Genomic DNA, 18271 nt, shown 5'->3' on the forward strand with positions numbered 1-18271 from the left:
TCCGCTCAGCCCGCCGGGGATATTTAGCCGGCGCAAACTCCTCCCGGACCATCTCGTCGTTGTTGCCGCAGGATTCCCCGCTCGAGCCGGTTTTTTTTCCACGCTTAAATTCGATTCCCGTGTAGCCCCTATAAATCGTCGCCGGGGCAATCCACTCTCTCGTTGCGCGGGGGCGTCGCGCGCGTCCTCGGTCGCTCTTCGATCGCCGGGAACCGTCGTCGAACTCATCCCGGCTCGCGTGATTTCCCGTCCGCGGCCTGCTTTTTCTAAACCCGCCGCGAAACTCGATCGGTTAACCGTGCACGCCGGGGGAGACAATTAGGCCGAGTTAATAAGGTCAACTCGACGACGTTGATTAAGTTAACTCGCTGCCGAACTACCCCTCCTCCCCGGTGCTCCCGCGTTCGAAAATTTTCGCGTACCTCGACGGGATGGAAACTCTTCTCTCGCTGCCTACGCGCGAACACGCTCCAAGGACGTCGATCTCTCGATCCTCGCGAGATACGTTCCTCGGGTCATTGTTAAACGCACGTTCCAACGAGCAAATAATTAACAATGACGTGTATTGTACGTGCACGAATGTATAGAAGATTTGAAAAACATTAATGGAATTATTTAGCGAAGTTTCTGGGATTGCAAGCTGGACGCGAAGCGGAGAGCTAATTTGCGAATCGTTGCGACGATTTCATCGATGCCCGGTTGCCGGAAACGATGGTCTTTCGGTCGAATCCCCCATTAGGCGTGCACACGATAAAGCGGCTCGTCGCCGTAGGAAGAGTGGGAAAGTTCGAACCGCAAATGCAACGCCGCGAGTTTCCTCGAAGAGCCACTGCACCGGGCATCGGCTATCCGGTAACGGGTTTTCGCTCCTTCTCGCGTACCCTGCATAATTACCGGAAGCTACCTTTACGCTACACGAGGAGCGCGGTTCGCCAGACCGTCGACCGGCAAAGCCTTTTCGTCGTTCACCGAATTTCATCCAAGCGCGACGAATGGAGTGCACTCGAACCACCGCCGTCGCAGGAAACGGATCTTGTCCCTTTGCTGAAAGATCCTCGCGACCAAGAATATATTCGGGGTCGTTTAACCCTTGCGTTCCGCCATATTGTTCGTTCGTACAATTTCTGTCGTGCAATCTACTAGATTTAAAGAACTTTCTATGTATAACAAGACCAACAATTCCTTCGGATGACGTTCAAAATTTGATCTTTCTCCAACCATAATATCACAGACGAGGTATATAGTTCTAAAAAAATCATTTTCAATTGGGAGGAGGGTCAATTACAATCATTTTTGGTGGATAGTGTAAAGAGTTCCTTTGATTGGTCGAGGTACTTTTGTATCGCGTTGCAGTTTGGGGACAGCTTTCGTAAATCACGCGAGGTTAAGATACGCGCGATTTTCTTGCCCCGTAGACGGTGTTTCTAGTCACGCTACGGATCATCGAACTCTTTTGCTTCGCCGGTTGCTAGGAATAAATAATTCAGCGGCCGTCGCGAGGACGAGGTACACGTTATCGTCGCCGCCAGGCTCGCGAAATTTTATCAACGATGCGTTGCTTACGTTTACGGATATATGTGTTCCACATTGCTTGAGCATGCTTTATGCTTGTTACACGAGCAGAGTTTAGGGTCGTAGACTCTTGGACCGTACCACCTTGATACTAACGATCTTTTGTGGTATGATAGAACGCGTATTTCTAACGGTACGCGTGAAATATTGACCGTAGTTGCTCGACCAGAGAATCTCTCACCAAGTCCAGTTTCTACAGAAATATATTCACTCCACACAAAATAACTGACGAGTTAGAGGGAAGTAACGTTCGTCGGTTGACCATTGGCAGAACCCATACATCATAGATCAATGGCTGCTGTCTCGAGCAATAAGTTGTGCCTATATCAAAGGGTTTATCCCGTAAATAATTAAATGTATAAAATAACGCTGGTGTGAGCCGGGTTCTTCTCCTGTCTTCGAGTTCTTTGGTTAGTTTGAAAGTCCACGTCGGGCTGGAAATGATCTGTTGGAAGGTCAACGTTCGTCGATCGCCATCGATCGTTATCTCACGGGTCCATTAGAGGCGGGTCGTGCAATTTCCATAACTCGCGGTCGCATTTCGTGTTCCGCGGGAATAAAGCGTCCCGGTCGACGCGAAGCGTAACTGGTTCGCACGAAATGGTACGTCTCGCGGAGGCCGCGAGGCTGACTCACGCCCTGGAGAATTTTCTCTCCTCTTGGCAAACGCTGCGAGTCCTTTTTCGTTTCGGCCCTGTCGCCAACCGCGGGATGCAAATGGACGGTTTCGCATGCGAGGCACGCGTGTCTCGCATGCTGCACACGAGCGAGCGGGAATAATAAGTCGCGATTAACGACAGCACCGGGGCCCGGTTCGCTTCGTTTTTCCTCTGGATCGCGCGCGAATCCGCGACTCGACCGCCACCCGGATAACTGTATCGTTCGATCCCAACGAAGAGATTTTCCCAACCAACATCGGCGGTGGGACGATAAATATTTTGTTACACGCTATTTGCTCGCAAGCTACATTTTTTACACGATTGACAGACACTGTGTATTTTTCTATGGTTTTCGATCAAATAGTAATAAATCCGGTTGCAACGTGTGTACCCGCAACGATGCAATTTCGTGCGTGTAAACAATGTGTGGGAACCGCACGGGACGAGATACCGGACATTTACGGCGGAATGTTGTTTTTAATCGACGCCCGGTATCGGGTTACGGCGTAAAGAAAATTCAGATTTGAAACGTAGAATCGTATCGTTGGCGGGCATTTTCCAGCGAGAAAATTAGATCGCCAAAGTACTTTGGCAAAAAGTTTCTAGAGACGATGTTAATTCGTATAAATTTGCTGACTGTGAATGGCGGCAAGCGACGCGCTCGCGTCTTTCGTCCGTTGGAAAAACGCGAAGCGGAAAAATATCGAAACGTTAACTCGTAACAATGTTCCGCCGTACGTTTCCGTTCCGGGGATAACGCTGCCATTGCCGTTCACCGTTATATTCACGACGCTCCGCGTTACATTATGCATGATCGTAGAACGATCCGGCACGGTTGCATTATTCTTTTTCGCGGACAATATATTATGTTCCTAGCATACGGTGTTTTCTCGCCGTGCGATGCGGATTTATGCACCCTCGGTTTTTGTTAATCGCCGGTAATTCAAGATGGAATCCACGATAACGAGACAATATTATCGATCCGAACGGTCGTGTGAATTTTCTTGCGATCACGGGGACCGAAAGTGTCTGTCATTTTCTTGGTTTGTAAATGTTTGTTCGTAACGCGTTGGAGGATACTACGAGTCAGTTTTCCCAAGTTTTCAAGCTCACCGAGCAATAGTACGCTTTCCTTTCCCACACTGGACGGATCGAGGCCGAGGAGACATTCCATCCACGTTTCTGGTTCACGTTTCCCGACGCACGTGCGTTATCTCGAGCGTTATTCCCCCCAGTGGGTTCATTTTAACCCCTTCTGTCCCGGAATAATTACTCCTAGGTATTGTCTTCTTATTGGAACAGAAATTATATACGATCCATTTACTCTCTGGAAGCTTAGATGTATTTTATTTCAAAGTTGGATGAATCTTAGAGATATTTCAACGCTGTCAGCGGGCGTTAAACAAACAAATATTTCCAAGTATCCTCGAGGATCCGGGGAACTGGCCAAAGTAATAGATTTCGCCAGGATCCATCCATTTGTTAGTGAATCGTTTGTCCAGGAACTGTCTGGCTATTCGGCTGAAATGTCGCGGTGCGCTGTCGTGCATAAATCACGTGCAACGTGGAACATATAATAGAACTCCTTCCAATAATTCATGCGAGTGATTACCTTGCGAATTGGCATAACATTGACCTGATTTCCTTAATCTTTCGTTAAGGAAACAGGACAGTTATTCCACTCGGGGAGTCTGGTCGATATGAATTATTAATTTTCTTGCGATTTTAAAAATACACGTATCGGCCGGTCAACCTTGTCGGTGAGCTTCCATTCGTCGTAGTCGTCTGAAATAAAAAAGAACAAACGTTTGGGAAGGGTGGTCCGATCGGGAAGCTTAGGCTCGGTTCCCAAGGGAGCAACGAAGAAGCGGAATGTTTGGTGTTCCGTTGCGGCGACACGGGGACTCGGTGGGCTCGAAAAACCCCCATTGGAATTTTCCCGGGCGTATAATTGGTCGCGAGCCCGCTGGTAAACGAGCTAGCTCTCTGTCGGCGATCGCAGGAAGAGTATAAGCACTCGCGACGAGAGAGCCTTTTGTCTCTTGGGTCTTTGTTCGCGTCGACGGATGTCTCGACGGGTCAACGAATCGGTCTCGACGATTCGCTGGTGGAAATGCGTTTCGTTCGATGCGCCCGTGTCGATGCACCAGACTGCATTGTTCGCATGTTTGCGACTTCTAGCGTGTCTCTCTGGCGGTAGGCGCGCGCGCACGGGCACGTGGGCCAACATTAATAGGCACGCTTCCGAGTACCTGGTCTCGGTGTGGGTGATGATACGCGGAATTTGCGACCCTCTCTCCCTGGCCATTGACGTAATCGTGCCCCAGATGCGCTCGGTCTTACGCAAAAGTACTCACAGAGTCATACCGTGCTTGCACAACCCTCGATATGCCTTGGCGAAAAACCCGCCGTCCATTTCGGTGGGAAACCATCCTTCGTCCATTCGCTACGTACTCGAAATCATTTAATGCGGTCTTGCGGAGGAACGGAATAACGCTCGTCCAAGGAAGTGGGAGATCACGAAATTTCCATTGGGAAAAGCTGTCTCCCTTGGCTCGTTTCCCACTTCTCGATAGTCGTTTAGTACCATTCGAATGCTACACACTTGCTAAATCCAAAGACACACAAGCTCCAATTTAAATTAAAATATTTGGAAGCACAGTGTACGCAACGATATTTAGCACTTGCACGTGCCGTGCTAGACGAATCGGGCGATCGTAACTATGTAAATTTTAATCGTGGATCGATCGTCCCTGTTTCAGGAAATGACCATGCCGCCCACGCCTCTGACGGCCATCGCCCAGACGCCGAGGAAGGAGCTGGAGTCAAAGTTCACGTTCAATCCCGTGCTGGCGAAGGTGAGAACTCGTTGTTTATTCACGACCCTACAGGAAATATGTTTCGGGGTTTGACCTTTTGAAATTTCGTGGTCCTCGTTGGTGTATCATCGAACCGGAGGAGAAAACGCCGGGGGGATCGATCGTGGAAACGTTTCGAATCGTATCGATCCGGCGGAGTGTTTCGTGCCACTTGGCACCGCGTCAAGAAGCTCGACTTCGCCGAGACGGACGCTCTTGTTCCGGATAAAGCGGCTTTCGTTCGTGCGCGCATCCATTATAGAAAACCCCCGAACAGTCCGTAAACGCGTGATTTCGGTTTCGCGTCGCGATCGAGCGCTAAACACTCGCCGGGGAACGCTCGAGCAAGAAGAAGCTTTCCGTGCCACTTGGCGTCGCGTCAAGAGTTTCCTGCTCGCGAAAGTCGCGCGAGAGAAAAAGCTCGACCGCCGAAAACCGTCCCGAGATAAAAGGATCAAATTCCAGGGGACGATTCTGCCGGAAATCTCGTCTTCGATACGCGGAATCGCCTAAAGTATTACCCACCTGTGGAGATATAGATATCATGCGCCAGGGTTCGGGTTATGGCGCTTCAAGTTGTTACGTCGTAAAGTTTAAATCGTTTTTTATCAATCGTATGTGTCGGCATGCCTCCGTGATCCGATCGTAAAACGTACGGAGAAAAAAACTCGTCCGCGAGCGCGGTCAATTATTCATGGATGCGAGGAAGCCCTTTCAATTTCTTCTACGATGTTTTAAAATAGATTTGAAATTCGTAAAACGTTACGTAAAATTATATATGCTTTTTCATCGGTCGATTCGAAACGGCTTTCCAACACGCGAACTTATGTCGGACTCTCGGCTCGATAATGATTGGTTCGCGTTTCGAACGGTGTTCGTGCGTTTTTCTTTCCGATAGTTTCGTGTTTTTTGGATGACGAAATGAATCGTCCAATAGCGTGGCCTGATGGCTAGTTGTAAAAAATATATATATGACGTTACCAGCGCGTTCCAGAAATAGCCATTGAAAAAACTCCGCAAGTTTAGAAATCATTTTATTGCGTAGTTGTAAACAGCCTCGCCGATGTCGTGAATCGGCGACGAGGGAAATTCCGCTAAGGATTAGGTCTTCTTTTTACGACCATTCGCCCGTTTACCTGACTTTCAGACGCGTCGTACGTTTAGGGAAAACTTACAAACCCTCCCCGTCGCGTAAAAAGACAACCCTCCGACGCTTTAAACGCTGGTCATAAGAAGCACTTCTCCCGTAATAAATTTTCACAGTCGGAACCGTTTTGATCTATTGCAATTTCGAATAGTAAAATTTTCCAAAGTTAATGACCCAAATCTGCTGTCGAGAACATCTTGTATTTAATTATTTTAAATCTCCCATAGTTTTAGAGATGTTAGTAAGAATATGAGAAAGTGCTTCTTCGAATTTTGTTCGCTTTTGGTGGTGATAATTTGATAATGCGGCGTTGGCAGTCTTCTCGCGGCGTTATTAATATCGACGAATTTCATTTTTCTTTGCAGTTGACCGAGGTGCCGCCGCCGGAAGCCACGAAGCCCCGTAAGTAAACTTTCTACGCTGTATTCTTTCTTCTTCCGTGGTAATCCCCTGTCGAGTGGAAACGCTCGATGGCGCCGATCAAAGTCGGAAATCCTGTTATCCGTTTCAGCTCGAACGTAACACCCGCCGTGGACCGTTCATATCGCGTTTAAAATAAAAATGCTCCATAATTCGAACGGTTCGGAACGAAGGATCTACGCGAGGAGTCTCTTTTTGGAAACAACTGGTTGCCGAGTGCTCACCTGGAGCTAGTTAACATTTATAGTCCATTACGCGATTAAGTTGAGCGGACGAGGAGATTTTTATTGCCAGGCCGTGGAGCCGTTATTATTCTCGACACGCTGTTTAGCGGCTACGAACGGCGGAAACGGATATCGCGGGACAATTTAATATTTTTCTTTCGTGCGAGCTGCCCGAGCTAATTTAATCGTTACCGTTCGCGAGTCCTCGCTTTCGGGGAAATGTTTTACGCGAAACTGTGTCGCGGAAAACGATGCAAACGGGAAACGCGAAACGCGAATCCGTCGCCGGTACCCAGAAACGCTGAACGTCGATTTGCAGTCGGCGTTTTGTCCCTGAGCTTCGCCATTAATTTCGCGTCCCGGTGTAATTTATTCAGGGTGATTCTAGAAACTGGGACAAGCTGTGCACAGCTCTATCCTCCGCGAAGATACGAACAATTGATACAGGTAGAACCATGCTCCCGACGACAGAATTTTTTGTTCGACGGAATTCGTGTGTTTTAAATGTATTAAATTAATTAAGCAAAGTATCACGATTTAATTCCATGCGGCGTGCGCTCGAGAGATCCACCGCCATAATGTTAATTAGTTTATTAGTCGGACGATGAGTTAATTATTATTTAGGAGATGGTGTAACATTACAAAGATACACGAAGAAGCAAAAAAGTTTCCAAACCCCTGTGTGCTTCATAAATAAGTATCTAAAAGTCCGCGTATCTGGTTAATTTATCGCCAGAAAATATGACTCGTATACATATTCATACAGCGTGTTAAATACGTTCGTAAATCACCGGGACGGATCTTTAACCGACCCCGTGTCTAAATTATTTAATTTCAAGCACCGAGATAGCTTTGGACACTTATCGCGCGAAAGCGACATAACTCTGAAAAGTGGAAGGTAAACACTGCTCGTATCGGAAAGGAGATTAGGAAACATTTGGTCGTTTTAATAATTCACACGATTTTAAAAACAAAATAGACACGAGGAGGTTGAGGGCACACGGAAGAAGGATCGATTTACGTAAGCTGGAAATAAATGGTTCCGTTTAAAAGGAACGTTGCGTATAGCGCGAGAAGAAAAAGGGAAGATATCATCGAAAGATAGTCCCCCCGTTGCGCCGTCCAACTTTTTCCTATATCAATTTTTTTGCATCCACGCTTGGAAATGAGCTACAGCCTGTCCCAGTTTCTAGAATCACCGTGCATATAACTCGCTATTCCGCGACGGAGGCGAGCGCGAGAACCACGCGTCTTGCGAGGCCTGAAAAAATGTAGGTTGTTCGGGATGATTCGATAGCTCTGTTATGTTTCTCTGATTTAATAACGCGCCGGAGCTCCCACGCAATGAAGGATAAATTTTCCGTGTCCTCGATGCTGCTGGCCTTTCGACGGACGCGTTTTTATTTCGTCGAACGTCGCGGAAATATTTAAATCAAACGGTATAATAGGCCGCGTCGGTGTGTTATTCGTTTACGGGCGCGGCGGCGAACTTTTTGCGGCCGTTCGATGTTTGCACGCGAAAATACAAATACTTGTTTTAGCTTCCGGGCGTCGGCTCTTGGCAGTTTTGTTTGGCTCCGCGATCAGTTGCGGTGCCCGGATTGTCGAAGGTCCGGGTCCCACGAAAAACCTGTGGATTCATTGATATTCGAGCGTTTCTAAACGGCGACCGCGGGGGGCTTCGAAGCTCGAAAACGGCCGAGGGAGCAGGGATACTGTTTCATGAATTAACCATTCGATGCTCTGCTCTCTCTCCCTTCCGTTTGCCAACGATGCTCAAATATATACCGGCAACTTTGCGACGGGTATTATAGGCGTTCGCTGCCGGTTCTATGCCACCCCTAATCGCGCTCGGGCCCCGCGGGGCTCGCGGTTCGCCACCTCCCGCCTGGGACAAATTTCATTTCGCGCCTTTCGACACCCGTTGGCGACCTATACTCGCTAAAACAAACTTTAATCCCCCTTTTTGTCAAGTCATTTGCAGTGTTGTATTTGATAGAAACGAACCAGAGACAGTCTCGCTTGTAGGATTATGTTATGGCAATAGGCTCGAGTCTCCGTTGAATGGCAAGAGACACAAATGATTAGTAATTCAAATCCGAGAGCACGAATGCTCGTTTCCTTGAAGTTTATGTCACTATTACGTTTCTTGCATTTCACAACATCACCGATGACGGAAAAGAGTTACATCAGACGTTTCCAACTGACCTGGCGTGCTGTCCTTTTCGATGATGTAACTCCGTCGATCATTCGAATTTCGAACAGTCCTTTTACTCGCCGTATCCACGCGCACGAGTCTGGACGAGAGTGGAGGGAACGATTTCCGATTCTTTTAATTTCCAAACCTATTAATCTTTTCAGGACCGTCGGTGATTAGATTGTTAATTCGGTGGAAGACGCTTGAATGGATGGATGGAGAGTGGAATGGATGCACGCGCACCGGGAAAATGTCACGGAAATGGGAAATAAAGCAAGAGTCGATGAAAAGGAAGGAACGGAACAGTCGGAGAAAGCAGAACGTTTCATGTAGGTCGCACGGCGCCTCCTAATTTACGACTCTGTATGGCCCTAACCGTCGAACCGGTGTCTGAAGTATTTCGATGTTGGCACGTAGCTGACATTAACTGTGGTTCGAGAATGTTTGTCTCTGGTGGAAACGAATAGTAGTTTCTCACCCGCTTCAAGGTTGGGACGTGCAGAGCCCGAGAAAATGATTGCTCGTTTGATATTCTGGAATCGTCTCTTGCAATAAAATCATACCGCGTTGTTGCATTTGTTATTTCGATCATCACGGCGCGTCACAGTGCCTTTTGATCAAAAACCCCCCTGCCAAAAGGTTTGTAATTCTTCTTATATGTGTGCTCTAACGGGGTAACCATCTCTCTCAATTCTGGGACCGTGATAACCATCTGATAATTAGGAGATCGCGAGGATTTCTGATTAGACTATTTTCACGAGGCGCAGGGGCGAGGTCTCGAATCTAATCTCGGGATCTGGCGCTTCCGGTCGGTTCTTGGCTTCCTAATTTACCAGCCGGGCGCGGTATATTTCTCCGGGGCCGCTTCCTGCCCCGGCGGAAGCACCGAAACGCCCATCGCGGAATCCCGGGGCACGTTTAACTCCTTGGCCCGGCGTGGCTTCCTATTTATCAGACGGAACGGACTCGAGGACGTCTCGAGCCGATTAACGAGAGTGGACGCGTTAACCGCGTCGGAATTGCAACGCGCGTGCCTCGCGAGGAATGCATATCCAGCCCGGGGCACGCGCGTAGGTGTTAACGAGCGGGATCACGATCGCGTGACCGGCGTCCTTTAGGGCAGCCACGGCGCGCAAACCCTCCTAAAACCTACTCGTAACGTGCTCGAAACTTTTCGAAGCAACGTTGGTCCGCGGAATCTTTTCAAGAGACGAACAAAAGCTGCTCGTCTCGATAATATTTCGCAACGCGTCGTCGCGCGGAAGTCTCGCCGCTAACCGAGCCAATAAAACGAAGGGCGATTTTCTGTTCTCCCGTCGCGAACACCTGTGCACGAGCACACACACACAGAGGCCGGGGGCACGCGTGCAGGCTAAGGCGAGCATATAAGAGCGTAACAAATAACCTTTCCACCTTCGTCGCGCCAGTTTTCCTCCTTCTGCCTCCGTCTTCCGTGGTCTGGTCGCGCCACCGTGGCTGCTATCTCCTCCCCTCCGTTGCTCTGCTTCTCTTTTTTCGCTCTCGTCTCCCCCCCCCCGTTTCCTGGTCCTCCTCTTTTCGACCGCCGCAAATACGTCGAGAAGGACCAGCGAGAGCGGCGAGACGAGAAACTGGTTTCCATGGAAACCGACCAGTCTGTGTCGGGGCGCCTCGGTTCACCGTTCTATCGTCACTTGCGATAGAGACCGACCCACCGAGCGATACGGATCGCGTGAACGTCTCGAAGGACCTTTGCTTACCGACGCGTCTTAAACCGACCTCGGTCGGATCGTCTACGGTGCCACGACCCGTTCTCCATCTCGCCTCGAACCCTACACGTTCCTAGAAATCTACCGATATAGCACGCGATACGTTTAATAAATCGCTTCTCCGCTCGGGTCGCAGACATAATTCAAGATCTCGGTTTAAAGACGCTGGGATCGCGTAGGTACCGGCCAAATCAATTGGCCGCTCGACAACGCTCGATCTCTCTGGTCCAAAGTTTACGACCCTAATTCTAGTTTCTCGATCCCAGCTTCGGCCAGGAGAGCCGGAAGTTCACCGTGAGGGGCCCGCGGAAGAAATTTCCTGGCGGTGGACGGATGCTGGCCGAGCACGGACAGAAGGTTGAACCGCCCCGGTGAAGTTTTCATTAGAGCCGGCCCGATAAACTCGCAAAGACTTTGCCCGCTTGTCCGCCGGATAATCGCAGCAATTATCCATGGACCGATCTGCCTCGAATACCGCGACGGGGAATTTCAAGTTTGCGGTAGTAACTCCGCCAGTACCATCACCGATGCGCGGCAATTCCCGTGACATTAATTATTGAAATCGCCGCCGGCGGCCCTCCCCCTTCTCAGACTTCTCTCGTCCTTTCCGTGCTTCGTCGATTCCACGCTATCTCGAACGTTTCTCTCTCTTTCTGCCCGGTTTTCCTCGCCGTATATACGTACCGCGGTGCCCGTCTCGCTCTCGCTTTCGGACCTCGTAGCTCTCAGCCTCGTTTCCTAGTTCGCAGGAAGTCCCTTGGGCGAAGTTCGCCGGGAAGCAGACAGAGACTCCGCCACTTAATATTCAATCGCTCAGCCGTCTTGTCGCTCCTGGCGCGCGACGAGAACAAACGAGACCGATAAATTAATATCGCTGATCGGAGAGAACTTCTCGCTCCACCCTCCTCGGCCTCGTCCTCTCGCTTTTCGCTACTCCGTCGGGAGTTTCTAGCGTGTGTCCTCCTGATTAGGTATCGCTGACTCCGGGACGACCGCCCTGTCGATTCGTACGATCGAAATTTAACGACGTACACACCCCACGATAAGAACCAAACTCGTAAAAAGACCTGTAACACCCTCTATACAAATTTAAATTCATCTTCGATTAAATAAACAATTTATGGTTCAGTTTCAGATCAATAGGAAGTACAGAAACTACTTTGAGTATGCAGCGTCAAAGTAAATGTTAAAATAAACATAGAAGATAACACAAATAATAATAGTTTATGTGGTCATCGGATAGGGGATGAAATGCCCTTTAAAATGAGCGTTTGTACGAGTCGATAGCTTTATTAGTTCCGGAGATATGTGGATTTTAGTCTCGAGTCGACGCGGCGGCTAGTTCCGGAGATACGACGGACCGAAGCGTTTGTTTACGTTCATTGAGATCAATGAACTCGCGCGCGCGTAGGTAGTAAACAGTGCGTAGTAAATTCTTGGAAATACTACGCCCGAAACTAGGTCACTCGGTCACGACTCACGTGCGACGAAGAGGTACGACGCGACGCGTCAGACGGAGACAGAGATAGTTCAAATTAGAAAAATTACCTTTTACATAAATTACGATATCTCGAAAACGGAAAGTCCGATCGACAAAAACCAAAAGCCATTTTAAAGAGGAAGGTTTGCCGCCGCTAACAATACCTTAATAATTAATAAAACACTAGTAGTTTCGGAACTGCACGCGTCCAAAGTTTCAGTATTTTTAATACACGTTTTTAAGGCGGCGGGAGCGCGAATAGTGGACTTTAAAAAATAGCTCTTCACAGAAATTACGATATCTCGAAAACGGAAAGTCCGATCGACAAAAACCAAAAGCCATTTTAAAGAGGAAGGTTTGCCGCCGCTAACAATACCTTAATAATTAATAAAACACTAGTAGTTTCGGAACTGCACGCGTCTAAAGTTTAACTATTTTTATTTCCTATTTACATCGGAAGCTAACCAGAATTTGGTACCAAGTTTTGTCCAGTTTTTTTTACAAAAAAATATAAATCATTCAATCGATCAGATGACCGATCGTGGCAGGTTTAGTGTTAATAAGTAGCACGATATTGATCTGGGACGACAGATAAGCAACTCGTTCCATTTAATTCCTTATTAATGCATCGTATTCGGAGGAGTGCCTTTAATTATTTTATTCCGCGTCCGGTCGCGTGTTTTTAGACAATCACGGACCACGCGGGTCCCCTCCCTGGACGATCGCAATCTACCCATGCGAAGGTTGTTCGATATTACGCGTGGAAAGTCGCTTTGACGGCATTAAAAACCGCAGAGTGTCGAGCGTCGTCCACAAATTGAAACGCCTCACGCCAACCGAAGGAACGTCTTTGGAATCCGATAAACTCCTCGCCGCTCTTTTCCTCCGATTAAACGCTCTTTCTCTTCCCGTGGCTCGAGCTCCAAATAGCAGAAATTGAAACGGCCCTTCCGTGGGAGCGGAAGCAACCAGGAAACGGAGAAACCGACAAAATATCAACCCCCGTCGCGACTTTAACTCGACTCGAGTGCCGGATTACCATCTTTCGCAATTATGCCGCGTTCGGTTAAGGGAATGTCTTTTATCTGTCGCGACGGGCAAAAGACGAACGCGTCTACGTCGTTTCTACGCCGTGGAGAAACGATGGACTTCCGTTTCCTTTTCGTAGCCGATAAATTAATATTTTTAGCGCTTGTTAACACCGAGGATCTTGTTAAAAGTCGTTTGTATGCTATCGATTGCGCACGTTCGCGTATACCGGAAACAACAAGTCGTAGTTTTTTACTGCGATCGGCGAAACCGCGTTCCGCTAGATACTTTACGAGGCTATCTCGACGCGGGAGGAGGTCGTGTTTACAATCGCGAAGGAGACACGGACCCAGCGTCGCGACGTGCCTCGGCGATAAAAACGAGCGAAGACCATTGGTAATGCAGGTGGACGTCTCGCGGCTGGCCTTTAGGGACGCCTTATAGTCGTACAAAAACAGTTTCTGCTCGGACTTTGTTCGCGAAAAATTGTAAATCGTTCGGTAACAATTAGCCAGGCCAATAATAGTAACTCTCGAGTGCGGCGTATCGAAAGTTTGTCAGCCACGAGAAAGGATCCAGGGGACGAAGGACGAGCGAGAAAGTTAATTTCTTGGGAGACAGGCAGGTTCCTCGAGCGCACCTTTGACATTTGCCGGAATCGATACCTGTTGAGGCTGCATTCGGTAGTTGTACGCGCGTGCAGCTGGTATTATTACAACCCTGTACACGTGTACGCAGACCGACGCGTGTATCGTTATGTCGGTTCATGAATATATATGCGCGGCGTACTCGTCGATCCTCGAATCGATAAGCGTGTTTTTTTCTCTGTCGATCGCGGCTACGCTGACGGCTAATCGGGATCGTAATTACGCGCGGCATACGTTGATAAACTTTCCGTGAAATATGCGCGCATTATCGATCGAATTATTAACCGACGACAGCGAACGCGGAACAATTCCTGGCTCGTTTCGATTTCAATTAATCGGAGATTCGGTTTTATCCCATCCTGGGGCGGTTCGCGACGGCTTCGAAGCCCCGCCGGATTCGAGATTTCAAGAATTTCTACCCGTCGAAGCTACAGCGATTCCGTTTAGAAATTAGTTGCGTTCGGTATTGGAATTTATTTATTTAGCAAACGAACGTGTTACCTTTCATCTATATATTGCACGTTATAGCTCATAGGCAAACGCGTATAAATAATTGAGAATAAAGCTACTTGCTGTAATATCACGTGATTGCGTTCAGCTTCGAGGAAGAAATTATGTAATGGGTTCGTATCGCAGTTCGACGCGATAAAATTGGGCACGTGGATCGGATCGTCGATAATGCGTTCGATTCTAAGCGTAATCGTGATTTCGATTTCTCCGTTTCGGCAACGAACGGACGCTTTGGCTTTATCCGATATCGACACCTTTGTTCCGTGTTTACGCGTCGTCACAGATACCGCCGAAGTTTCCACGCGCTCGTTAAACTTTCGATCGCGAGCCCGTTCTCGAGGCGCGGGCGTCGTTAGAAAACAAGACGAGAGTAAAGTCCGTGTCGTACTTGGAATTACTTTCCCAAGTCCTCTTATCGGCCACCACTGGTAACCAGCGTTAACCAGCGTCGGAACGAGCGTCGCTCGTTGGTCGAGGGAAGACTTTCGTTCCGGAAGGGGCTGTACACGTGCCGGGGGCAAATTAAATATTGAATATCGAGCACCTTACCTCGTTGCTGTCAGTTACCTTTCTGTGTACTATCGAGCGAACTGACCTAGTTGGCCGATTATGCTGTACACCCACCCGCCCGCGGAGTCGTTAAATCACGACTTTAGACCAAGTCCGGCGTACAAATTGCACCGCACGCTCGGATTATGATGTCGTAATTCCGGATTCCGATCGTTCGCCGGATACCCGGCCCGCGTCGGGGGAAATTTTAATCGAACCACCGATCAATCGTTACCATTCGAACGGGGGATAATCGTTTACCGCTCGCCAGACTATCGAATTAATCGTGAATGATCATTGCAGCTTAGGGGTCCGCCCATTATTTGTTATTTCTACTTAAAATTGCTCTGAAAATTCAGGAAGAACAAATCTGCCTACAAGTAGAAACAGCGAGCTCTGGTCAGACGCGCCAAATTTTGTGCCCCGCCGAATTTTCACTTGTTCTCAGAGTCGCAGAAAAGTTAGCAAGGTTGGGTATCGGATGAAATTATCGGTATTGGCGGTGGAAATAAGTGGAGGGATAAATTGCAAGGAGCACGGGCGCAGCAGGTGTTCCCGTTTATCGCGAGACACGTTGGAATTGGTCATTTCAGGCGTTTGATCGTATTTATTGGCAACGACAAAGCCAGCGGTAGATCAGGTTGCGATCGTCGCTGCCCCGGGCGTCGTTATGTCATTTGAGCGTGCACCGATCACGCTTCGGTCGTGTTCCTGTCATCTCGACGCCGTTTGCTCGCGGTGTTCTGCTAATTTGTATCGTTTGATCGTGTGTTACGGCGACGCGACGCGCCTCCAGCGATACTTCTGCCGGTCCTTGTGGACGGATCATCGGTAAATGATGTTGCATCTCTTCCGACGGGCGCATTATCTGCACGCGAACCGACAATCTTCCAACATCGGCTACGCCATCGATTTATCCCGCGGAATCCTTAACGAGGCTTCTAGAAAACTCCCTGTTTCGAATCCCCGACGACAGAAAGGTGTTTCTTTATTTTCCGTCGAGGCTCTTCCAGGACCACAATATTAAAAACACAGCGGTCGGAATTGGCCGCTAAATGGACCCAGCTTTTAAACTCCCGTGGAAACTGTTGTCGAGATACATTCGCGATCGTCGGGCCGAATTCCAACAGTCCTTTCTCGTCAAGAGCCGGTACCCTACGTACATTAGTCCGATCGAGCGGTAAAGACGGTTGCTTGTTGGCCCTGTGCTTCTTTCTGAAAGAAAATTGCCGGCGGCAAGTTGGCCCCGACGCTAAAAACTTGAGCGCTTCTGTACGCCGCGCGGACGGGAGTAAGAGATGCAGTTTATTGTCAGGCGAGTGCAAAAGAGGAGGACGAAGGGGATAGAGAAGAAAGGTCCATTTTCCTAATAACGTCGAGTTCGGCCTCGGCCAGGAGGTTAGGTTCCTCCGGTCTCTCTTCCTCCCTTTCCCACCCGTCGCCTCCTCTCCTCGTTCCACTTTCGACGACGGAATAACGGGTTTCCTTCTCTTGTTAAGCGCGCCCTTTCGCTAGCCCCGTGACACGAACGCCGTCTTTTCAACCCCCCTCCTCCCCCCCAACCAGCCCCTCGAATTTCTTCGCATCACCCGAGAGACGACTCCCCCGTTCTCTTGGCCGTTTCGCGATAAATAATAAACGCGTAATCCTGTTCGCGGGGGAAAAAGACGGAATAAAAGATGGCCCCTGGGACCCCGGATCATCGATAGAGATTGGTTTCGATAGGGTAACGATTCTTCTTATTTAGAAATTGAAATACCGGCAAATATAGGCAGAAACCTGCGAAACAATGGAATATCGGAGCTGGTGGTTCGGAGGTAATTGGGTCCTTTACCCTATATCGATCGTCCCTTGAGCGCGACGCCTCTTTAAAGGGAGACTGTTCATTCAGCGGGGAAGAAAGGATCGTTAACGATCGGCGAGAGGAACAGTCGAGACCAGAAAGAGTTTGGAGGATCTCTCTTATTTTTTTTTTCCCCTCGGGTTTCTCTCGCCGGGCGGAGGGTGGGGGCGGGTAGAGGATTTTATACGCGAAATCCGCGCGGAATTTCATTCCGTCGCTTTCATCGAGCGCGCGAGCCACCGGGCGGCAAAGGGAGAAAGGGACCGATCTCTGTGCGCGCGCGATGAGAAGAAAGGGTGCGAACAGAAGGAGACCAGAGGGCGGGAAACTCGAAGGGACTCGAGGAGGCGAAGCGAAAGGGGTCGATAACACATATCCGCTCTGCCATCCCGCTTCGCCTCCTATCTATTCTGCCCTCGAACATCCTCGAATCACCCTGCGCAACCAGGTCGGAGTTACTTAACGTGATTAAATCCTCCCTTCCGCCCCTCCCCCCGCCCTGCTTCGCCACCCGTTTCGGATTCGACGTCTCCTCCGGTCTTTTTCCTTCGCCCTTTATCCTCGAGCGATCTCTTCTTCCTCCCAGGACCGATCGGCCCGTTAACTCGTTCGCGTTTTATTGCTAAAGCGGCGTTCGCGCGCCTCGAATGACCCCTTTTTCGACGTTGAATACCCGTCACGCTCGGCCAGCCCTTAACACCCGCGCGAAAACCCATTCACCCACCCCTTGGAGTACTCGCGGAATTTCACCTCTTGAAATTTCGATCGTACCTAACGAAATACGCGAACTGACCGTCTCGATGAAGCGTCGACATGCGAATAAATAAAGATTCCGCTCGTCCGCGGAGTCGAATCTTTCCCTCCGGCTTGTGGAATCGGCGGTGCTCGAGGCTCCTCGAGACGGAAGTTTCGCGACTCGCGTTCGTCAGAATTTTAATTGGAGGCATCTCGATAGTTCCTTTTCCGAGTGGCGTCTCGTAGGAAGACTCTTTCCCCGCGTAAAAGAGCGCGTCGCGTCGCGATCTATGTATAGTTACGGCGTCCCGACGGGATGAGTCACGTTTTTCGCGCGAAACACCGCCTCGGGCGTACTTTCCGACGTGCGAGCCTTGGAAATAGATTTACGACGATATCGCGGAGGATGTATATTTATATCGGCGCGGAGGTTTTGTTTATTTGCTGGAGGTTGTTGCGCGCGGTTACGGGGGCAGGAATTGTTAATCCGCTTCTGCAGCGTGTCCACGGTGTCGGGGCGCGTGTTCTCTGGAAGAAACGGCGGTGAACGAGGGCGATGGCGAGGGGGGGAACGGGGCCGGGGAGGGGCCACATCCGGAAGGAAGAGGTTACCAGGCCGATCCGCTTGGCCGAAGCGTCTCGACGCATGGTGC

At 49.4% G+C, this 18271-nt stretch overlaps 1 protein-coding gene across 7 annotated transcripts in view; it reads left to right on the forward strand.

Annotated features, from left to right (window-relative positions):
• The window catches only part of LOC122398052 (AF4/FMR2 family member lilli), a 145688-nt gene that overhangs the window by 96119 nt on the left and 31298 nt on the right, over nt 1-18271 (forward strand). For all 7 annotated transcript variants that reach the window (XM_043397665.1, XM_043397672.1, XM_043397666.1 and 4 more), the window contains 2 exons: nt 4994-5089; nt 6602-6638. In XM_043397665.1, the coding sequence (XP_043253600.1) occupies nt 4994-5089; nt 6602-6638 (133 nt within the window). The remainder of the gene's footprint in view (nt 1-4993; nt 5090-6601; nt 6639-18271) is intronic.

This window comes from Colletes gigas, unplaced genomic scaffold (genome assembly GCF_013123115.1).
Source record: "Colletes gigas isolate AHSC1104 unplaced genomic scaffold, ASM1312311v1 Colletes_gigas_Sc00010, whole genome shotgun sequence".
Lineage (NCBI taxonomy): Eukaryota > Metazoa > Arthropoda > Insecta > Hymenoptera > Colletidae > Colletes > Colletes gigas.